Source organism: Magnolia sinica, chromosome 13 (assembly GCF_029962835.1).
Source record: "Magnolia sinica isolate HGM2019 chromosome 13, MsV1, whole genome shotgun sequence".
In the NCBI taxonomy this organism is placed as follows: Eukaryota; Viridiplantae; Streptophyta; class Magnoliopsida; order Magnoliales; family Magnoliaceae; genus Magnolia; species Magnolia sinica.
The window spans coordinates 3,084,983-3,107,861 of NC_080585.1; the positions used below are offsets into that span (position 1 = coordinate 3,084,983).

General features: G+C 41.5%; 1 protein-coding gene across 5 annotated transcripts in view; it reads left to right on the top strand.

Moving 5' to 3' along the window:
• The first annotated feature begins 5,209 nt into the window (after positions 1–5,209).
• The window catches only part of LOC131222430 (beta-glucosidase 12-like), a 148,494-nt gene continuing 130,824 nt past the window's right edge, over positions 5,210–22,879 (top strand). For 2 of the 5 annotated variants that reach the window (XM_058217488.1, XM_058217496.1), the window contains exons 1-3: positions 5,210–5,422; positions 5,550–5,619; positions 6,509–6,567. In XM_058217488.1, the coding sequence (XP_058073471.1) occupies positions 5,264–5,422; positions 5,550–5,619; positions 6,509–6,567 (288 nt within the window). In that variant the 5' untranslated portion in view covers positions 5,210–5,263. Of the gene's footprint in view, positions 5,423–5,549; positions 5,620–6,508; positions 6,568–8,576; positions 8,653–15,452; positions 15,531–16,722; positions 16,811–17,825; positions 18,082–18,514; positions 18,631–19,179; positions 19,395–19,493; positions 19,526–19,943; positions 20,047–20,225; positions 20,335–20,853; positions 21,259–22,879 lie in introns of those variants that run through there. The other 3 variants (XM_058217495.1, XM_058217498.1, XM_058217490.1) reach the window with 3 other exon arrangements.

The window sequence follows — 22,879 nt, forward strand, 5'->3', positions numbered from 1 at the left end:
CCAATTGGGCTGGAACTTTCCAGATAGGCCCATTGAACTCTTGGGCCATTTTTACCATACTATTGTGTTGGGTTAGTGGGCCGGATTACACAAGTAGATGGGCCCTTGGTTGCCCACCAAATCAACTTTAATACTTGGGCCGGGTTGTAAGCCCAACTTACTTGACTAAGAGCATGACATTTACCCATGTGGTTTGAGCAATGGGCTGCCCACTAGGCCACCACAATATATGGGATTAGTGGCCTTTTATGTTGGGCCCTAACCTTTCCCCTATGGGTCCATAGTGGTATATATGGGTTGGGCTATGTGTGTTTCCTTTGGACCCATGTTTTAGATAGGCCTTGGGCCTCCTTTTCTGAAGCCCAACATGAGTATTTGTGGTATGATTATGCCTACCCGTTTCTTATTTCTGATGTTGCGTGGGCCTTGGGCCTTGATCCATGATCAATTAGAGATGGGCTACTCTTAGGGACCAATTGTGGTTAGATGTCCACATTGGTGGCCCTAAGGTAGGCCCATGAGCTTCTATAGGTGGTTAAAAGCCCACCATAGACTCTTGCTACGCTCGTTTCATCTATTTAAGCCTATACAATTGTTCTTCTTAGTCTCGTGGGCTACCCCAGGTATATGGGCCCCCATTAGAGGTTGTATTCCTTATGAGGAATTGGTTAAGTACCTAAACCCTTCATGGTTAGGTAGAGAGTTCATCTTCACCTCATTGGCACCCCTATTCATCTTCATAACCCACTCCCATACGCATCATATGCATGCTTGGTTGAGGTATGATTGGCCATGGCTATGTCATTGTGTAGGACATGTTGGTATCTCCCCGAGAGATGGATGCTTGGAATTGATGCATGAGTGATTGTGTGATTCATGCATCTGACATTGCTTAGCTTGTGGATATCTGCCCTTACTTCATCAGGGCCTTGCCTCCACAGGAGTATTCGTGAATGGCCGTATGTGTGGACACCAAAAATATTAGTTGAGCATACCGGGTGCATAGGATGCCCATGGGTGAAATTTTCAAAACTTCCATGGTATCAAGGATCTGCTCCAACGCCGTGACCGGGTGGAATATATGATCGCACGAGGGCCTTATACCGTTAGGCCGCGGCTCCCACTGTCGTGTAGTCGGTTGGATAGGGGTGTGGCCTTACCTGCCTGGTGTGAGGAGGCATTGCTAGGCTGAGTCTGATCAGCTCGTAAATGGGTCCCCTACTGTCAGGCCTTGTTGGCGATTAGCTGTCCACAGGCGGGTAGTGAGGTCTCTTACGCTCGTTTGACTGTGCGTGGTCTGTAGAGCGACAGTCATTCAGTAGTGTAATGGACTCCGGTGATTTCCTTATGATTGGAAATGTACTTGACTTATGGTTTGGATATGAGCACTAACATTACTTGCACCGCATTAGCATTGGCTGTACAAGCCCCTCCATGCATTGCTTTGGTATGGCACCCATTACTCATTGCATCGCGTTCATGATAAGCCTTGGTAAGGCTAGTGATATGCACATTGATTATGCTTCTCTCCTTATACCTCCTACTATTCTTCTGTGCACCATTGTCACACACTTACACCACCCTCTAAGCTTCTATAAGCTTATGTATGATTGATGCGTGTAAGAGTTTTTAGAGAGGCGCCGTAGTAGCAGAGCGGGGAGTAGAGTTGAGCAGTGAAGACTCCAATGTTGCTAATTTCTCTCTCTTTTCCTTTTATTCTCTTGTATGTCCTTTTAGACCTTATGGATGATGTAAAAGTTCAAATTTATAGTGAATTTTGTGATGTGTGCCTTCGTTATTCTCAGATGTACTTGCTGTGATCTTGGGTATACTCGTATTGGAAATGATTATATTGTTATGAAAATCCTCCTTGTAGGATCCCAGGATCGGAACCTACCTTAGGAGCCGAGAATGGGGTACTACGGAAGCTGTTGCGGCCAGAACCGGCCATCGGGTTCCTTGTGAGTCCGGTTACCGAGTCTGGGGCATGACACTGTGTCAGTGGATTGGTGCAGGATTTATGGGATTGCTATATCAGGTTTGTTTGACACGCCCGACCAATCCCAGGATTAAACCTTCCAATCCCTTTCAATCCCTCGAACCAAACACGTCCCAAGCAATTTTGAAGGGCTTAGGGTGGATTGGATGGGATTTAAAGGTTATGATGGTGATGTCAATGGATTGTCTTAAGATCCATGGGATTGCTATATCTCGGGATTAAGATCCTGTGTTTGTTTGGCACGCCTGGCCAATTCCGGGATCTATCTTCCAATCCCATCCAATTTGCCAGGCCAAACAGGCCCTAAATTTTCTAAGTACTTTTCATGTTAGACACAACTCTTAAAGCTTAAAAGATGAAGACGTTGCAATCAAACTAAAATTTACTAAAATTGAAAATAAATTAGAATTTCCACCGTCCATTTGATGGACTTTCGCAAATTTAGCATGAGCAACTCAGCATAGAAGGTTGGTTGGCTAAAGTAGCTTCTTCTACCCCAAAATCATATAGGGCACATCGAATAACTTATTCCTATTTTGCAAGATATACCCATTTTAAGGTTTTGATGGTCCGGATGATCCTGCTTCCACTCAGGCCCTCTTTAGTTCATCTTGGCCATAAAATTGTCTGCAACCCTCTTTACGTCAAGATTGAACATTGACCTTGAGACTTTTGTGCAGCCACAAATCATGTTGAAATTTATGTTTTCTCCTTGTTCCGTTCTAACCTTATAAATCGGTTGGATGGCTCGAATGTGGACCAAAGGTGGAGTTCAAGACCAACATCATAAATCATGATGGCCCCACAAATCATCTTTGGGTCCACATCATCATAAATCACCATGCCCCCACAAATCATCTCGGATCGTAGTGCCCTTAATGGTGCCCGATGTTAGGGGCAATTTTGTCTCATAAAAAAGAGAAAAGAAGCAACGTTTAAAAAATAAAAAAATTCCAGCGTAATGTTTAAATGTGTAATGATTACATGAAGGAAAAAATTTTATTTGTTTAAATGTGTAATGATTACAATAAAAATGTGGGTATATGGTATAAGAGCACATGGGTTTATTATAATTAAATATTTGCAATATTCCAGCGTGTGAATCTTTTAGTGGGCCTCACATGATGGATGGTCCACATTAAAGGTAGACATCCACTCATGGATGATCCACACCCAACGTCTAAAATGATAGATGACTCCGATTAAGTCAAAATGTATTATGTAAAATTGAGACGGGATTAATCCTCCTGCACTGACAAGACAACTGATTAAAAAGAGTTCCTTTAAACATGGGAGTGAATTAGGCGGGACCCGACCTCATCCAAGACAGTGCGGCCCATATTGTGGAGCCCATCTTCGTGTGTGTATTTTGCATCCACGTGGTTCTTTAATTTTTCCATTTTAGGACGTAATCCAAAAAATGAAAAATATAATATGATTGTGGACCATACTCTAGGAAACAATGGTGATTGAACACCCTACCATTAGAAGCTTCTTAGGGCACGCATTAATGTACACGTACACGTAATGTTTATTTTCCATCCAATCTGTTAATAAGGTCATGTAAGCATGCATAAGGGTAAAAATAAATATAACCTTGATTTAAAATTTTTATGGCCCATTAACATAAGGAAGAGCATGAAAAAGTGAAGAAAAATATTACCAACTAACTCAAGTGTACTAAATCTTGAATTCACAGGGTTATTTTAGAATTCACAAGAGAAACATAAAATAAAATTTGAAATTGTTTTATCAATAATAATGCTCAGACTTCACTTACAAAGGAAAGAAAAATCCTAATTAAGACTCATAATTCAACTAAACTAAAATTTACCTAAAATATTAAAAGTTACTAAAAATATAAAGTCTTAATTTAATCATCCAAATGATTCCTAGCATGATTATAAACAAATCTTGAAAAGATTGTATAAACTAAAACTCTAAAATAAAGGAAATAAGTTCAACTTAAAACTTACTAAAAATAATAAGTTATTGTTTAATTGTGAATTTAAATTGGAATAAAGCATTTTTTTTTTCTTTTCACAAAACGATCGTGTCACACGACTCACTTATGGGGTCAATTGGCCCGGATAACTTGTTCGAGTCAAAATTCATAAGTTGTGACACACTTATGGGGTCAATTGGCCCGGATAACTTGTTCGAGTCAGAATTCATAAGTCTTGCATCATATAACGATAATCGGATCAGGATCTATTGTGGATTTACGGTTCGCACATTGGACGACAATTTCTCCTTATTCCAATTGAATTTCTTCTATCAGAATGTAACTAGCCCAGTTAGGTTATAGCCCAGGTAAGATTGAGCCAGATTTGATGAACAAAGTCTGTTTCCATTCCAGCCACTTTTCATCCATCTATGACAACAATAAGTCCACGGCCCACTCTACATCACCCATAAATGAACAATCACCTTTGTTCTCCATGGCATGGTCCACTTGATAATTGGATCAGCTTCATTGTTTGGATAATGCCCTAGAATTATATGGAAAAATGGATGGACGGAGTGTGACACAGAATAGACACATCAAGGTGGGCCCCACGGTGAGGCCAGGGACATGGATTTGAGTAGCAAGGTGGCTATTGGCAATGCTCCGTAAGACCCGTCATCAAATATGTGTCCTATCCATGCCTTTCATCCATTTAAAAAATATATATATATCTTATAGCATTAGCTCATAAATTAGGCAGATCCAAATCTCATATGGACCACACTAAGGAAAAGAGTGGTGATTGAACCCTCGCCATTAAAATCTTCTTAGGAATCACAAAAGTTTTGGATTAAGTTGATATTGTGTTTTCTCTTCATCCATGTGTGGCGGGCCTAATCAACCGGTTGGATGACAAATAAACATTACAGTGAGCCCCGGGAAGTTTTTAATGGTGGGCATTCAATTGCTACCGTTTTCTTGTGATGTGATCGAATCGACATTTGGAAAACTCTCATTTTTTAGCTAATGCTCTATAATGATTTAGAAAAATAGATGGACGGCTTGGATAAAATACATACATATATATATATATATATATATATATATATATATATATCGGGCCCCACAGAGTACTGGGGGTAGCCACCTCGCTGCAGACGTCGTTGTCAGTACGTAATCCGCTTCGGAGTCTCGCCTAACTCGCTGCCATGAAACACGTCAAACATTTAAAAATTATCATTCGGCTTTTGTATACCATGGGAATGGGCAGTCACGGGGCCTAGAGAGTAGAGAGAGAGAGAGTAGATATTTTGGGAATGGCGCGTGGGGGAGTGCCTTTCATGTTCGTGCTCCTCGTCCTGCGGGGCTCCTTGTCACGTGCTGGAGGTGCCCCAGAACATGAGGACGGACGTCCGATAAACCGGAGCTCCTTCCCGCCGGGCTTCATTTTCGGGACCTCGTCCTCTGCTTTTCAGGTTTGCTGCGAACCTCTCTCTCTCTCTCTCTCTCTCTCTCTCTCTCTCTCTCTCATCCTTCTGGAGGCTTCTAGAATCTCCCAGAGATAACCATGTTTAGACGTTTGAGCATGGTATGGTTTTGCAGTACGAAGGAGCAGCGAAGGAAGACGGCAAAGGCATCAGCATATGGGATGCCTATACGCACACACACCCAGGTTCTCTCTCTCTCTCTCTCTCTCTCTCTCTCTCTCTCTCTCTCTCTTTCTGCATGTTCGAATGATCGGAGCCGTCCATCTGTTGGGAGCTCCGCTAGATCACCAATAGCCGAGAAGACACGCTGATTGATGATCGCAAAAAGAAACCAGTAAACGGTCCACATTCGATTAGAAATCTCCGCCCTAAAAGAGGCAGACTTCTGTCGCTGTTTACCACCATTTCAAAAACGGTGCTTATGCAGAAACCCTGACCGTCCAATTCATTGACCGAACTGTGAATGGACCATTATCCAAAAATTAGACAGAGATGGGTATTATCAACGGGAAAATGGGATGATTCGTTGGGTGCAATTTTCAAAGTTGGACCGCCGGACGGATCCCATGGGATTAGGAGGGATGGGTTGGATTTTAAGGTAATATTGATGGTGGTTTCAGTGGATTGGTTTAAGATCCACGGGATCCCTATATTCTGGGACAGTTCATCGAGTCTCTTTGGCACGCCCAGCATATACCGGGATTTTAGCTTCCCATCCATCCTACCAAACGCACCCCAAGCACGATTGAAGGGATTGGGAGGGATGGGATCAATTTTAAGGTAATGACGGTGATGTCAGTGGATTGGTTTAAGATCCATGGGTTTGCTATATCCCGGGACAAGTTCATCAAGCCTGTTTGGCATATCCCAGGATTTTACCATCCCATCCCTCCTAATCGCTCTTAATCCGCCCGGCCGAACAGGCCCGAGATGGTAAGCTTGGATACACTCCCCTGCTATCTGTCAGATCAAGATGGACAAGCGCCTTTGTCTAATCAGAGTAGATCTCATTTTTGTATTAGCCATTCCTTTGGTGGGGCATTGACAAAGGATTCCTGTGAGTTGTGGGTGCAGATAAAATAAAGGACCACAGCAATGGAGACATAGCCTTGGATTCCTATCATCGTTACAAGGTCAGCAGTAGATACGTATAATCGGGTCCTTACCTGCCTCGGTTGTAGATTAATAAGAGTTTCAACAAGAGGTCATGGGACGGCAAGCGGATTGGTTGTGTGAACCTCACACCAGCTGTATAACTGTTGTATTAACGTTAGCAAGTTCCGTGGGTCTATTCGCGAAGTATGTATTATATTCAAACCGTCTATCAGTTCAAAATAAGACAGATCTAACTATCAAGTGGACCACACTGCAAAAAGTAGAGGGGGATTGTACGTCTACCATTGAAACCCTTTTTGAGGTCACAGAAGTTTTGAATCAATATAAAATTTATTTTTCCTTTTCATTCATGTCTTCGTGACCTTATGAACAGATTTGATGGAAAATAAAAGTTATGTTAGGCTCTACAAGTTGTTTATAGGTGAAAATCATTATCTCTACGGCTATTTTTGGTGTGGTTCAAATGATCTTTAGATATAATTTATTTTTTAAATAATGCTCTAAAATGATATCTAAAAATAAATAAATGGTATAGATATAATAAATACATTACTTTGGAGCCATACAACTTTGATCTCTTGCTCAGCTTTGAACAGCACATACCGACAGCAGCTATATAGCTGGCGTGCGGTGCACCAGCATCCGCTTCCCATTGGAAGTTCCCATGGGAAACGAATTGGCTACTCCCCCTTACGCCTGCCGTGTTGCTGGTGGTTGGTGCTCTGTGGGCCCCACAATGATGTATGTGTTTCATCCATTCTGTTCATCCATTTTCAAAGATTATTTTAGGGCTTTATTCCAAAAATGATAGGGATATAAATCTCAAGAAGACCACAACACTGGAAAACAATAGTGATTGGATACCCATCATTTAAATCCTCCAGTGCCACTGTACTGATTATTTGACATCCAATCTGTTTATTTGTTCATAAATACCCAAATAAAGGGAAAAAACAAAGATCATCTTGATCCAATACTCTTATGGCCCTAAAATATCATTCAACACTGTTTCCCGTAATGTGATTCACTTGAGAGTGAAATATACCTCATTTTTTGCGTAATACCATAAAATGATCTATAAAAGTAGATGAACTGCATGGATGAAACCCATACATCATGGTAGGGCCCACAGAGCACCGAGCCATTTGCTGGTGGGAGGGGAGTAGCCAATCCGTTTCCCCATTGGGATGGTGTCGGTGTGAGTGCGTGTGCAGAAAATAAAAAAAAAAAGCTGTCGCTTTGTCGGCGTGAGTGCGTGTTTAAAAAATAAAAAGCTGTCGCTTTCATATTAATGTCGCCACAGGATACGAGACGCGAATTTGTGGTATTCTCGACGCCATCCCCAAGCTGTGGTGTTGATGTGTGGGACGCTGTGGGGTCTAATGCGATGTATATGTTTTATATCAACACCGTCTATCCTTTATTCTCTCTCATTTTAGGGCATGAACCAAAAATATGAAGTAGATAGGAAACTTAAGTGAACCACATCACAGAAAATAATGGTGATTGAACACCTAACATTGAAAACTTGTAAATAATGGTGATGGAACGCCTAACATTGAAAATTTCTTGCGAGCCACGGAAGCTTTGGATCAAAGTGATATTTGTGTTTTCCCAAGGAAAATAATGGTGATTGAATGCCTACCATTGAAAACTCATTGAGAGCCGCAGAAGTTTTGGGTCAATGTGATACTTGTGTTTTCCGTTCTAATGAACAGGTTCGGAGGCTTCAACCCTAGGCGTCATTTTTTCAAAACTACTTCGCGGGGTGTGATTTACTTGAAGCTCATGTCATAAAATGATCTTTAATATACGGCATAGATAAAACATATAAATCACAGTGGTTCTGCATAGACCCTGGCAGGACCGTCCGTCTTTACCTAAGTCCTGGTGGGGTTAGTACCCCATGTGCGTCCGTAGGCCATGTTGCCGATTATAAGAGATACGTACCACAATAATGCATTCCCTGTATGTCAATAAAAAATTTTCTTTTTGATATGATCTGCTGATCAGTGAAAAACTACAGGAAGATGTGAAGATAATGAAGGAATTGGGGATGGACGCATACAGATTTTCGATAGCTTGGACCCGAATATTGCCTAGTAAGGAAACATTCTTTGTTTTAAATTCAAAATACATGAATTAGCGTTCACTCTGTCCATTGGTCAATCGATCTGAACCGTTCAGACATGTTCGTTTTTGTACCATTTGCCGTTCTACTCCCTAGCCATAAATAATATCTGACATAATATATGTGAGGCTCACAGGAATGTACCTAAATTTTACTCTGTCCATTCATTTCTGCGTAACACCCGAGAAGTGAAAATACAGGTCTTACAGGGGAAGCGAATCTGGTGTACCACACACCACCGATTTGGCTGGTGTGGGTACACGTGTCGTGCGAAGACGAGCGCTGCCACTTCTCCAGCTTTGAGTTATAGGAACGGTTCAAAGGAGATCAAAGTTACATGGGCCTCAAAATGATGTATTTATTATATCCACACCGTTTATCTATTTTGCAAGATCATTTTAGATCATCATTCCAAAGATGATTCATTTCCAAATCTTAAGTTGACCACACCACAAATAGGAGTGGGACAATAATTCTCACTGTTAAAACATTCGTAAGTCCCACATAATGTATATTTTCCATCCAACCTATTCATATGATCACACATACCATACCTGATGAAGAGGAAAAATAAATATCATATTTATCCAAAACTTCTGTAACCCTGGTAGATGTTCAATACCCTACTACGTTTTGCAATGTGGTCCACTTGATCTTTGGATTTGTCTTATTTTTCGGGTCAAACCTTACGACCAAATCCCCAAATGAAAGGATCGGTTGGATATAACACATACCTCGTGATGGGACATATATAACTTGATGACGTCAACACACCAGCCAAGTGGGTGGTGTGTGGTACGCCAGCTAGTCCGCTTCCAACAATTCTACATTTGATATGTAAATTCTACGGCGATGCTTTTCACGAATCATACATGTTGGTATTTGTACCATCAGCCGTTCTACTCTTCCAGTGGGCAACATGTCCATGTCGAAGTAGATAGTTGATAGGTTTGACCTAGATGGCCTGCTATTTTAATATTGAAATATATATGTCATATATTATTTATTTCTTGGAATATATGTGTCATATATTATTTATTTATTTATGTATAATTCAGTTTGGTTGAACATCGGCTATGGATATTCTTGTGGCCGGATTCTGGCGAACAGATTGGCCGTGAAAGTGCACCTGTGTATAATGAGAGTTGCCGATGGTAGCCGTGAAGCTTTCGATGCATAAGTTAGGCTGGCAGACTTCGATCAGAGACTTGAGTTTATATATATATATATATATATCGGAAATGCTCACATGCGAACCAGTTTACGTACTACGTACGAACTTTTTTGAGAACCCATCATATGTGATGTGGTTCCAAAATCGGAACCGTTCATGTGAAGCAGCACCTTCTGAAACCCCCCAAGCCCAATTTTTACTTTGATCTAAAACTTTGATGGGCCATGCAAAATGAAAACAGTTTTCCTCCCTTGATTTGCATTTCTCTTTGCTATGGCCCACGAGAATATTAGATCAGGGTGAAAATTAGTCACATGAGGTTTCATGAGATTCCGCATCACATGGACCGTTCAGATTAGACACCCATGGCACGTGTGTAAAGGTGCGCACGTGCGTAGGTGCGCAGGGAGCATGACTCATATATATATATATATATATATATATATATATATATATATATATATAAAATTTACTTTCCCTTCTTTAAGATGGCCATATTTATGGGTCCTTGGGCGGCTCCAAAATCATCTTATCTTTATAAGATACGTTGGATATGCCGGAAAGTATCTATTTGGATGGGAATCTATTCTTGAGAATATCATCGAGCTCACCTCGATCGACGTGATATTCGGCCAAGATCACTTTAAATTCTTCTTTTCTAGGTCCGGAGCGGGATTCCCTCCGGATTTCTCATTTTGCCCTTAGTTGTGGTCAGCTTGATCAACTTGATGTTAAGGAGCTCAAGGCTCGAGCTCCTTACCTTGTGGATCTGTTGCCTGTGTTTATAGACGTATTAGGTCAGATGGTTCTTCCCCTCCCGAGATGCGTCTTCAGACATCTTAGCTCATGGGGTCATCTCTTCGTTTGGAGAGTCACTTGTTCCTTCTTCGAGTTATATACTTTAAGAGCTCGAGCTAGAAATATGTCTTGGTCCTTTGGTAGCCTCGGCTTTGAAGCACTGCCATCGTCGTTGGTCGTTCTTCTCGTGTGATGGACCAGTTCGATTTTGCCCACAACAGTTGTCCTTCATTTCCGATTTTGACTTGTACGAACTAAGGAAGTAAGATCTCAAACTAGTCTAAAAGTGTGAGAATTGAAATTCAAATTTTGAGCAGCCCGGTCTTTTTTGAATTTTAAATTAAGCATGGGCTTGTCATTTGATGGCAGAGGCGGGGGCTAAAAAGTCGATGCTCGATATGGAAGTCGAAAAGGCATGATTACTGATGTAGGATACAAGGGGACATGCGTTAATGGCAGATCGTCGTTCGTATTTTGGACAAATCATAGGTGGACAACTGTCACTGAGTTGCTTGAACAAATCCCTCACTGCCATGTGGAGGGGCGTGCTAGTTGAAGCGTCACCTCGTGCTCTTGTGCTGATACGTGGCATTGTGCAGGAGTAAATGCGTTGTCAAGGGAGTTCTATAAATACTCTGATCCCCTTTCAATTCATTTATTTGTTTTGAGAAGCCCAAGCTTTGCCGAACTATGTCCAGCCTCACCTCGGTCGAACGGTTTTCACTCCTTGGTGCCTGTTAGTTCTCAGTCCCCTTGTCGGAGCATTTTTCCGGTTCACCAAAGCTTCTCTGATCTCTTTCTCCATTCTCTCTCTCTCTCTCTCTCTCTCTCCTTTCTTTTCCTTTTTCGAATGTCTTCTGGGGAGGACTCTGGGGCAGCAACGATCTCCGACCGCTTTCAAGAGGAGTCGGACAATGGCGTTCTAACTCTCGGTCTTGGCTTGTTGTTGAGTCTTCCAAGTCCGGTCTCATGGGGCACCAGAGACCTCTTTCTCCGACCAGGGTGGCATCACCAGCCGAGGTAACCTCCCGGTCCTTTGGTGATCGCGTTCTTACTGTCGACACCTTCATGTCGAGGTTGAGTGTAGCCAACCTGCACTCCCTTAAGTCAGAGTTGGGACTTCGTCTCCTCCGAGCTGGAGAAGTTCCTAGCCGACCTCCCAAGGAGGAGGTTGCCTTGTATTCTACCTGTTTTTCTTGTAACTGTCCATCCATTTGGCGAGCTCATCTTAAGGCTTGAGACGAAAAATAAGACAAATCTAACTATCAAGTGGACCACACGGCAAAAAGTAGTGGAGGATTGAACGTCTACCATTGAAAACCTTTTAGGGGTCGAAGAAGTTTTGGATCAATATGAAATTTGTTTGTCCTCTTCATTTAGGTCATTGTGACCTTATGAGCAGATTGGATGGAAAATAAACGTTATGGTGGGCCCCACTAGTTTTTTAACCGTTAAAATCATTATCCCTGCTGCTATTTGTGATGAGTCCAGTTGATCTCGGATATGATTCAAAAAACTTTTTGGATAATTCTCTAAAATGATCTCGAAAAATGGATAAAGGGTGTGAATATAATAAATACATCATTGTGGCGCCCATGTAACTGTGATCTCCTTTGAACCGTTCTTATAACTCGGAGCTCGAGGAGCGTCAGCACTCGTCTTTGCACGACACATACTTACACCAGGCATATAGCTGGTGTAGATACGCATCGTGAGCGTCGACGATCCTCGAGCTCCGAGTTGTACAAACGGTTCAAAGGAGATCAAAGTTACATGGGCCCCACAATGATGTGTTTATTATATCCAAACTGTTCATTTATTTTTCGAGATCATTTTAGAGCATTAGCCAAAAAACAAATCATATCCAAAGCTCAAATGAACCACACCAAAAATAGCAACGGGGATAATGATTTTCACCGTTAAAAAATTCGTAGGGCCCACCATAACGTTTATTTTCCATCCAATTTGTTCACAAGGTTACAAATACTTGAATGAAGAGTAAAAAAAATTCATATTGATCCGAAACTTCTTAGACGCCCAAAAGGGTTTCAATGGTAGACATTCAATCCCCCACTGCTTTTTGCAGTTTGGTCCGCTTGATCTTTAGATCTACCTTATTTTTCGTCTCAAGCCTTAATACGAGTTCACAAAATGGATGGACAGTTTGGATAGAATACATACCTTATTATGTGACCCACAGAACTTGCTGACGTCAATATACCAGTTATATAGCTGGTGTGTGGTACACCAGCCAATCTAATTAATAAGTTAGGTGTGTGGGAGTAGAGCTGGGCATGTGACAACTCGACTCGCTTGACTCGACTCGTCTGACTTGTTTAGATAATTAGACCCGACTCAACCCGAACCGGATGGGTGAGTCGGTCCGAACCAAGTAGGCCTCACCCAATCCGAACTCAAACCGAGTCGAGTTCGAGTTACCCAGTAATTTGACCCGAAACTCGATCCGATCAGACTTTTGACTCAATCCGAAACCAACTCGACTTGGATTTGAGTATGTATATAATAATAAAAATCCTAAGTATCTCTAATCTTATACACCACACTCGATCCCAAACTCTCTCTCCCTCCTTCATCCTCCTCCTCTTCCAAGCCCGGCAACCACCCACCACGATCACCACTCTCCTCCTCAACTCTCTCTCACCTCTCCACTCCCTGCCTCCCTCCTCTTCCAAACCTGGCAGCCACCTACCACCATCACCACCTTCCTCCTCTCTCTCTCCTGTCCACTCCCTCCCTCATCTTCCAAACCCAGCAGCCACCTACCACCCCCCAATCTCTCGATCCGAATCCGTGCTAATTCGAACTAACTGGGTACTTTTGACCGCGTTGGACTTGGTCTAGATTAGTCTGGGCCATAACCCGACTCGGATCGGTTCAAGCATGTTGGACTTGGTATTGAGTCAAGTCGAGTTTGGGTCGAGCCTATTTCAAAACCGGATCGAGCCGGGTCAGCCCTAACTCGGTCGGACTCAACTCCATGCCCAACTCTTATGTGGGAGTGACCTGAGCTGACGTGCATTTACATCTTTTGCAGTAGACAAGGCACATTCATTTACGCGGATCAGTTCCAAACCGCTTGTCACTTGGGTGGCTTCCACTCACGAAAAAAAAATCCCGTCCATTGGATGATCTTCTCCATCCAATCGACTAACATTTTTTTTTTTTTTTTCTCATTAAATATCAGCCGTGTCCCATTTGTGCACTACTGATTAAACTGTTAGGATTGTCGAGCTAGTATGATCAAATCCCTAAATGTTCTTATGACGGATGCAGATTATTTTTTTATTTTATTTTTGCACACACACCCACACCACATGGGCAGTCGACTGACCCATTTAATAATGGTTTGGATGCAGATAAAGTGTACGGCCCGCAGCACGGGTTCTAGACCGACCCATTTAATAATCACTGGATTTTTGGCCACTGGTCCAATCCATTAGGTTCTGTTTGGGCGGTGGGATTAAGCGAAAAAAAGAAAAAAAAAAAAAGATGCTAACCCATTTATTTAACAGGTCAGGTTTGAATGGGACAGACCTATTTATTCCAAGAGTTAGGACCTGGTCAGATATAAAAATTACATATGGCTTTTTACACAAATAAAGTTCGAAATATGTTGGTTGTATTAAGGTTTTAAATAAAAGGTAATTCGATAATATATAGTCCTATACTAATGTAAAGAAACTTGAAAGACATTTAAGAAGAACCCTGACTACAAATTGTCTTCTAGAAATTATTTTCATACTACATTATGACCAAAAAAGAAAAAATATCCTTAAACCACATATAATGGTAATGGTTATAAGAAATTATTTAATGAAAGCAAGTACAAACTCCCATCTCTTCCATCCTCAACTGCGTGGGAATTGGATTACCTATTATACATTTGTGCCACAATATAACAAAATTTGATTAGATAGCAGGCCACTGTTAGAAATGGAGCCTATGCTAAGCATGTCTAAAAATTATTTCGTTGGGTGGCTATCTTTGATAGGAGCCCTTCGTCCAATCAAATCCTACCATGTTGTGATTTGAGTCCACCTGCATGGCAAAAACAGGGGACAAATTAAAACGAAAAACAAAACTGTAAAATAAATGGTTAGCCTGAAAGACGGCTAGCTAATTTTCCTAGATTTAGGTTGGGTCTGTACTGGTTGGGTTTGAGTTGGTCCTTCTTGGGATGTCCCAAATTAGACCCATTTAAAATCTAGTCCAACCTTAGATAAGTCAAATTGATTTTCACAGATCTTGAGTCGGGCTGTAAACGGGCCAGGCGGGTTGGCTTTAGCTTTGGATTACTAACTGTTCGGGCCAGGCGGGTTGACTTGTGTAATATTTTGAGTGAAACTTTTAAACCAGACATGTCGTGAATTCAAAATTTGGACCTGGACCTGCATATTGTTGGGTCCGAGTCACGGACTTCAACAGTGGATGGGTCACGGAGGAAAAATGGTGTTGATTGGACGATCCTAACCATTAATCCATGATATACAGAAAATAATGCCTCGAACGCAGTAACAAAGTTGATTGGATTGTCCTATCAAGGCCAATTAATGGTGGACCCCACAAGTGATGAGCAGTTAGGTACCCCACCACATATGTCATGTGGACCCCAAACAATGTTCCGTCCACATCATTTACCATATGCATAGTAAATGTGGACGAATCCACACCATACATTCAACTGGTTCAACAGTGGATGTGGCAAATATTGTAGATGCCTTATCCGTATGTTGATTATAGATCTTCTATTGTATATCAATTCTTTCAACTAATTCCAGATGGAAGGCTGAGTGGAGGAGTGAACGAGGAAGGCATCAAGTATTATAACAACCTCATCAACGAGCTCTTATCCAACGGTCATTATTCAATCTCTCTCTCTCTCTCTCTCTCTCTCTCTCTCTCACTACAAACTGTTTGAGGTACAATCCAATGCTCTCTTAGTAGAATAAGTTAATGACCTCATTGCATAGAGATAATTGGACAATATAAACCATTGATCTGAACTGTCCATTAGGTCCAGCCCACTTGGTCTTAAGGTCTCGATTCGATGATCCTAACCAGTGAATGTTAACCTTATCATAGCCATTCATTTTCAAAGCAATGGAAAGGATGTTTAGGATTACCTGATTAGACAATTTTTAGAACCATAAGCAATCAACCATGAGTACCACCAAATGGATGGTTTAAATTATTGATTGGAACAATCTTTCCATTAACAATATCGACCACCCATTGTATATAGGTTATTGATTAGTTGGTTAGAATGATCAGATCATCTTTCTTCTCAGTGGCCCATTAGGTGTAGGCTGGAAGTAGAGGACAGTGTATGTTCATAGATCGGCTGCTCACCTGTACCAATGCAAGTCGCAGAAATGTTACTCAGTTGTTCAGTTTTTATAGGTGGGTCCCAATTCTCAATGGTCCAAACCGTTGATACTTTGGGCGCCACCGTCTATGCTCCGTGCACCAAAACTCTTTTAATAGGCACGCAGCAAAGAAACGGCAAGGAAGTAAAATAGAGTGGCATCTAACCCTTTCATTAGATGCAACTCCAATTGCTATGTATAGATTCCAAAACCTACATACATCAAGAACTCAAGTGGGCCATACTAATGGGAACAATGGTTGACATTTGTGAAGGGATGCCCACCATAGAAACTTTCAGATGGAAAGTGGGGTCCACAGTTGTGTATGTGACATCCAACCCATTCATCATGTGTGGTAGTCCTCCAAGATAAAAAAGACATGTTCAAACTCCAGTCATTTTAAAATTTAGGTGGGCCACAACAGGTGAATATATCGGTTTTAGAAGCAATTGTACATTGCTCCCAGTGGTGTGTCCCACCTGAATTTTGGATAGGAATTATTCTTCGGTTGCAGTTTGCCCATGAGTCTCACCAGATCCATTGTTTGGGTTCCACACACACAATGGGTGGGCCCCACAGTTTGGACACATGGTAATTACCATACATTGAAACCCATGTGATCATTTTCCAACTTATTATACTTCAAAGGTCATTGTCTCAAACAACTCTCGCACGTGCGCAGGTATACAACCGTTCGTAGCACTCTTTCACTGGGATTTTCCGCAGTCCCTTGAGGACGAGTATGGAGGCTTCTTGAGTTCCAAAGTCGTGTAAGTATGAATACTCTGCTTCCAAATCTCCTCGGCCCTTGATTTATGGATTGTGGCTCCTACATTATGCCTCAAGAAAATTGACGGTTCCTATCATCTGCCCATCTCTTTGTGCAAGCCCCATGCAGTGAGACTTGTTGGCTGAACCTTAGTCAGTGGGCTCATCCAGGGTTGCAAAATGCACCCAGGTTGGTTTGGGCCCAGATCGTGAACTTATGGGGAATGGTACATCGGGTGGGCCTTGCAAAGGGCTGGCCCTGGACGGGATTTGAACTGATTAGATCAGACCGAACCTATTCAAAATTTGATTTTTATGGGCCAAGGGCCGGTTCATTTCCAGCCTTAGCTGGGCTGCACTTGAGCGTGGCCCATCTTTCTTTGGTCTAGATTTAGGCTGAGGCTGAATGGCTGAGAACTGGGCCGGCGCTTCAGATTGGGCAATGCATGCATTAAAGCTCAAAAGGAAAGTGTCCCAACCCAACTAGTATTAGAGGTAGATAGTGGTGGTAATAGGTCGGATTTGGTTCAGGTCAACATTAGCCCAAGCCCTGCCCATTTATTAAATGGGCAATCTTGAACCGAACCTGATCCTCAACCCATTACCTTGTGGCACGACCTGACCCACTTAAAATACATCAAGCCAAGCTCAACCTAAGACAAACCCAATCATAACCAATATGGGTGAGTTGGCTCATCTGGTAGAACCATAGCCTGACCCATTCACTTAAATGGGAGAGTTTATAGCCCGAGCCCAACCTTTTACCCATTTTTTGTGGACCAAACCGGCTTAGAAGTGGATGGCCCAGCTGATCCATGGGCTGACCCAACCCAGCAACACCCATATGTTTCTATTGGTTGGGCCAAAGCTGGTCATCATTTCTTAACTAATGGGCTGCATTGGGAGTTGGCCCAGCTATTTAGTTAATGAGGTGGGCATGAAGATTGAATCTAGACCAGTGAAACCAGGCCATCTCCTTTTTCACACCCCTAACTGAAGTTGATGTTGCTGTTACAGGACCGATTTCCGAGACTACGCAGACATATGTTTTAGAGAATTTGGAGATAGGGTGAAGCAGTGGATCACCTTGAACGAGCCGTGGGTGTACAGTGTTGGTGGGTATGCGTGGGGCACCTTCGCTCCCGGGCGCTGCTCTTCTTGGGAAAGGGGTAATTGCAGCGTTGGGAATTCTGCAACGGAACCGTACATTGTGGCACACCATCTGCTTCTAGCACATGCGGCCGCTGTAAGACACTACAGGGACAAGTATCAGGTAAGAGCCAAACAAAGGGTGGTACATCTGATGGACGGTTTAGATTTCATACACGTTTAGTTGTGAAATAACCTCAGCACAGGGGATGTGAACCCAAAATCAGGCCAAACCAAATTTCAACCACTGGAACCTTTTCAAGACCCCCAAAGTTTTGGATCAGGTTGATAATTTGGAATGTACTGAAATCTGAACCATTTAAACATTGGGCCTCATTGTCTATCTATCGAGTGTAGATCGAAATCTACACATGTTGAACTATCCAAACTTGGGGGGCCCCATATATCAAATGTGTCTCGTCTACGGAGCATAGGTTATTCTTTACCTAATACTTCTCCAGCCGACCTTTTTGCTGTAAAAACTACTAAAACTACCCTTTCTTGAGTAGCGAGAGTGAATTTCATAATTCAACAGTGCAGATGAACTCTGTTTACAGGAATCTCAAAAGGGCATTATAGGAATAATCAATATGTCCCGCTGGTTTGTGCCTCTGACAACATCTAAATCCGACTATGATGCTGCCCAGCGAGCTATAGACTTTCTACTTGGATGGTGAGTGATTGAAACTCTAGCTTCTTATTTATGTTTTCAAGTGACCATCACAAAGGCAGGTCTAGATATGCATTCGAACATGAAAATTAAAGTGTCCAGATTCACCAGTTCGTACAAGTGGGCCCATGTTTAGTTGATCGAAACGGTAGATTTTATGTGTCCCATCGTGGAAAGGGATGCCCAGAAAATCTCTCCAGTTCAAAGATCCTAACCCTGATTAGTGCCAACCAAACGACGGTTGAGAAAAATACAAGAAATGCCAAAATAATGCCAGAAATTGGATGGATGGGATCTCCCATCTTGATGAATTTTAGAGCTGTTAGCCATCCATGGTGAGGCACATCATTTCAACAATTTCAATATTCGTGTATGCCATTGTGAAAATACACCATGGAGTTCAAGCAACATTTGTGCAGCATCATGCACAGCTTACGTATATCATGTGTATCACAAAAATCTATCTAGCATGTCGTGGTATGGTCACTTTTACGTGCAATTTCACCTTGTTATAATTACAAAATTGCCACTTGATCTTGGTTTCTTCTGCAGGTTTATGGACCCTTTGATCAATGGTGAATATCCACCTATCATGAGGTCTTATGTGAAAAATCGGCTACCCAATTTCACAAAAGAGCAATCCGTTATGTTGAGAGGATCCTTCGATTTCATTGGCCTAAATTACTACACCTCCAGGTATGCAGCTCACGTTCCTCCTCATACCATCCGAGTAAGCTACACAACCGATTCACACGTTAATGACACAGGTAAATACGATTAAAACCTAATGGAACTCTGCTTCTCTACTCTTTAAAATTTAATTTATTTTTATGGGTGTGTTATTTTATTTTTATCGTTCATAACAGTGGAGCGAAACGGGATACCCATTGGCCCCCAGGTAACATATTTTCATGACCTAGACATAGTTCCACGTATGATGCGGTTCATGGTTTAGACAAGAAATATTTATTTACTTGGTTTACTGTGAATTAATACAGCCCATGATCTCTTAATTGACGGATCATATACCCCCTAGGAAGTGGCCCACCCCACTCATCACTTGCACCCTGATCACATTCACTATACATACATATACACATATACACATTCATACATTGATATGCATCTACAAGTATAACATTTTTGTATTGAATGTCCATCTACACTTGTGTCTACTGCATACAAGGGAGTAGCAAGTGTGTAAGTTTAATTTTTTGTAATTTCACGTTCCAATTACACCTATTATAGGCATTAAGCATGCAGCTGCCATTACAGGTTTTCTTTTGCGTGTCTACTTACTAGAACCTGAACTGCAGGCTGCTTCACCATGGTTGTACGTGTACCCACAAGGAATCCGAGATGTGTTGGTCCATGTAAAGAAAAGATACAACAACCCTGTTATTTACGTTACTGAGAATGGTAAGTTGATAGATTACTATCTATAATGTTTGTCACTATTGCATTTTGTATCAGATCCAAACCAATTATCAAGTAGCTAGGACACACCTTGGATGATCCGTATCTCTTGATTGACAATGTACAGACAATCTTAGATTTCTTACAAAGAGAATCAATAATGTTTGTTTATATCACTGCAGGCGTAGATGAATTCAGCAACGATTCCTTGTCACTTGAGGAAGCACTGCAAGATAACATGAGGATTGACTACTATCATCGCCATCTTTTATTTGTTCAAAGTGCCATCATGTGTGATACTGTTTTCTCCCCTTCTCATGTTTTGATGTTTTACATGTGTGGTCCATGTACAGAGATAGTTGGATGATCTGAACCGTCCATCTTGTGGGCTCTATGTCAAGCTGAAGGGATGATGACAGTCATTAATTTATGAAGTTGAAAATGTGCCCGTTGAAATTTTCTCTCCAGTGGTTCACATTCAACTTTATAAATTGATGGTCAGGTTCATCTAGTGAGTATGAGTTTTGGAACATGGCTCATCAATGGTAAATCTTTTGGCAATCCAACCAACTTTAAAACTGAACGCAGTCGATCAACCCAGATTTACCAACTAAATCATGGCCCTCATTGTAAGTGGATACCCATGAAGATTACACTGATTGAATGATCTTAACAATCTAGTTCTGCCCGTTGAGTTTGGTTCACTGTCTGTTTTTCTTTCAACCACCCATCTGCTGGAAACCAGTTGGACGGCTAGGATTGTCTATTACAGAATTACATACTAACGGTTGAGATTTGGATTGTTGGTAGGGATGGTGTGGATGTGAGGGGGTACTTTGCATGGTCACTGTTGGACGGCTTCGAATGGGCAGATGGCTTCACAGTTAGATTTGGCCTTAATTACGTAGATTATACAGATGGTCTGAAGAGATACCCAAAGCAATCCGCCCTTTGGTTTCAGCAGTTTCTCAGAAGGTATGAGAGTACCGAGAATTCCGTCTCCTCTGCATGATATGTTTCAGCAGTTTCTTAGAATGTGTGAGGGTACCGAGAATTCCATCTCCTCCACATGATAGGTGGGACATGGACATAGTACCAATACAAGCAAGTCACATGTATGATATTTAACTTTATGAATTTATTATGGGAATCGTCATTCTTAGCGTGAATAAGTGTAGTTTAGTGCATAAAAGATAGGCGCTTTTATTTATTCAATCATGTTTAAGTATATTTACTCCCATGGGTGACACATATGATGGGGTTAGCTCGAATACGGTAGGTACAAAAATACATTCGCCTTACACATGGAAACGAGGCAAACACTTGGAGATGTCGAGCCGTTTGGAAAGCAATGCACCAGCGCTGTAGATAAAAGATTGAAGAGACCATGCTTATATGATAATGCTTCTCTGATGTTCCAGAAATAATATATGGAGAGTTAGTGTATGCACCATGTTGGTCTTAGAAGGGCTTAAAGCAGTGGGAATGATCTTATTCAATGAACTAGGATTTAATTTGTGGTGCATCTGCTCTGTTGATGGGGAAGGGCCGAACATCACCAAGTCCAACCGGTTGGACCATATACCTCAGGTCCAACCATCTTAGGAATATGAAATTAATTAATGTTAATTAATATTAATAAATGCTACGAAGAGAAGGGTTTGCTCACTGGAGTGAGGCTGTTGTATTGTTTATATGAAATCCATTATGACCATTAGGTGAGTCATCTCATGTTAGATCTAGGGCCAAAACATCAGCCCCATCCATGATTTAGGTCAACCATTGATTAGGAATAGCATACGGGACAATGCACACCCTCCAAAATATTTTCATTTGTCTGGCCCACTTAAATGCTAGATGGGTATGATTTTTAGCCCCGATCACAAGTTTTAGCGTTTCAACTAATGAAGTTGAAGATAGTCATCATAGTGGGCCCCGTGAAAGTCAAAGATGGGCATCTCTCTCCCAACTATTTCCCTCAGTGTGGCCCACCCAAGCCATAGGTCAGCCTGAATTTTGGTCCATGGGCCTACCTGTTTTAGTCCATAGGCCTAACATAGAATTATATATTTAATGGTCGGAGTGGATCTCACAAGCACATCATATATATATAGTAGGTACAATAAAAAGAAAATTAAGTGTAGTTGTTGGTCTCCACCTATTGCGACAAAGTCACATCTTTCTAGAAGCTGGAGTTGTTAAGCGCAACAAGTTGGACCACAAGTTATACCCCAATCATATGATAACTTCTAAAGTATCAAGTGCACATGACATCCAAACCTTTCAATAGGTTGGCCCCACCTAGTAATCGCCTTTTATAATGAACAATTGTATGTATTGTTGTTATTTAATCTAAACATATGGCTACATGTGTAATGAATTATCCAAATTCAATCAAATATGTGCAATTAAGAATAGTATTGGGCAATGCCAAAGTCATATTTAACTTGAATTGATTGAATGCTGGTCAGCCCATATGCCAAACTAGTTGGATTAGAACCAGACTTGTGAATGTTGGCACTTGAAAACTCAAATATTTTTATTGAATAATGTCTAATGTACATAATTTTTTGATTATATCACTAATAAAGAAAAATAAAACTCTAATTCAAGATTATCCAAAATAGCAAAATTTTAACCCTAATAAAAATCATAATTCAACCAAAATTGTACTTACTCGATGATGTAGAGTGGGTCGCGGGCAGTTTCATGGCCAAGATGGATCAGAAAAGGGCCGGTCGACAACAGAAGTGATCTGGACTGTCAGACCTTAGATCGGGCGTATCTCACAATCTGGAATGAGTTATCGGGCGTAAAATGTATGATTTTGGAGTAG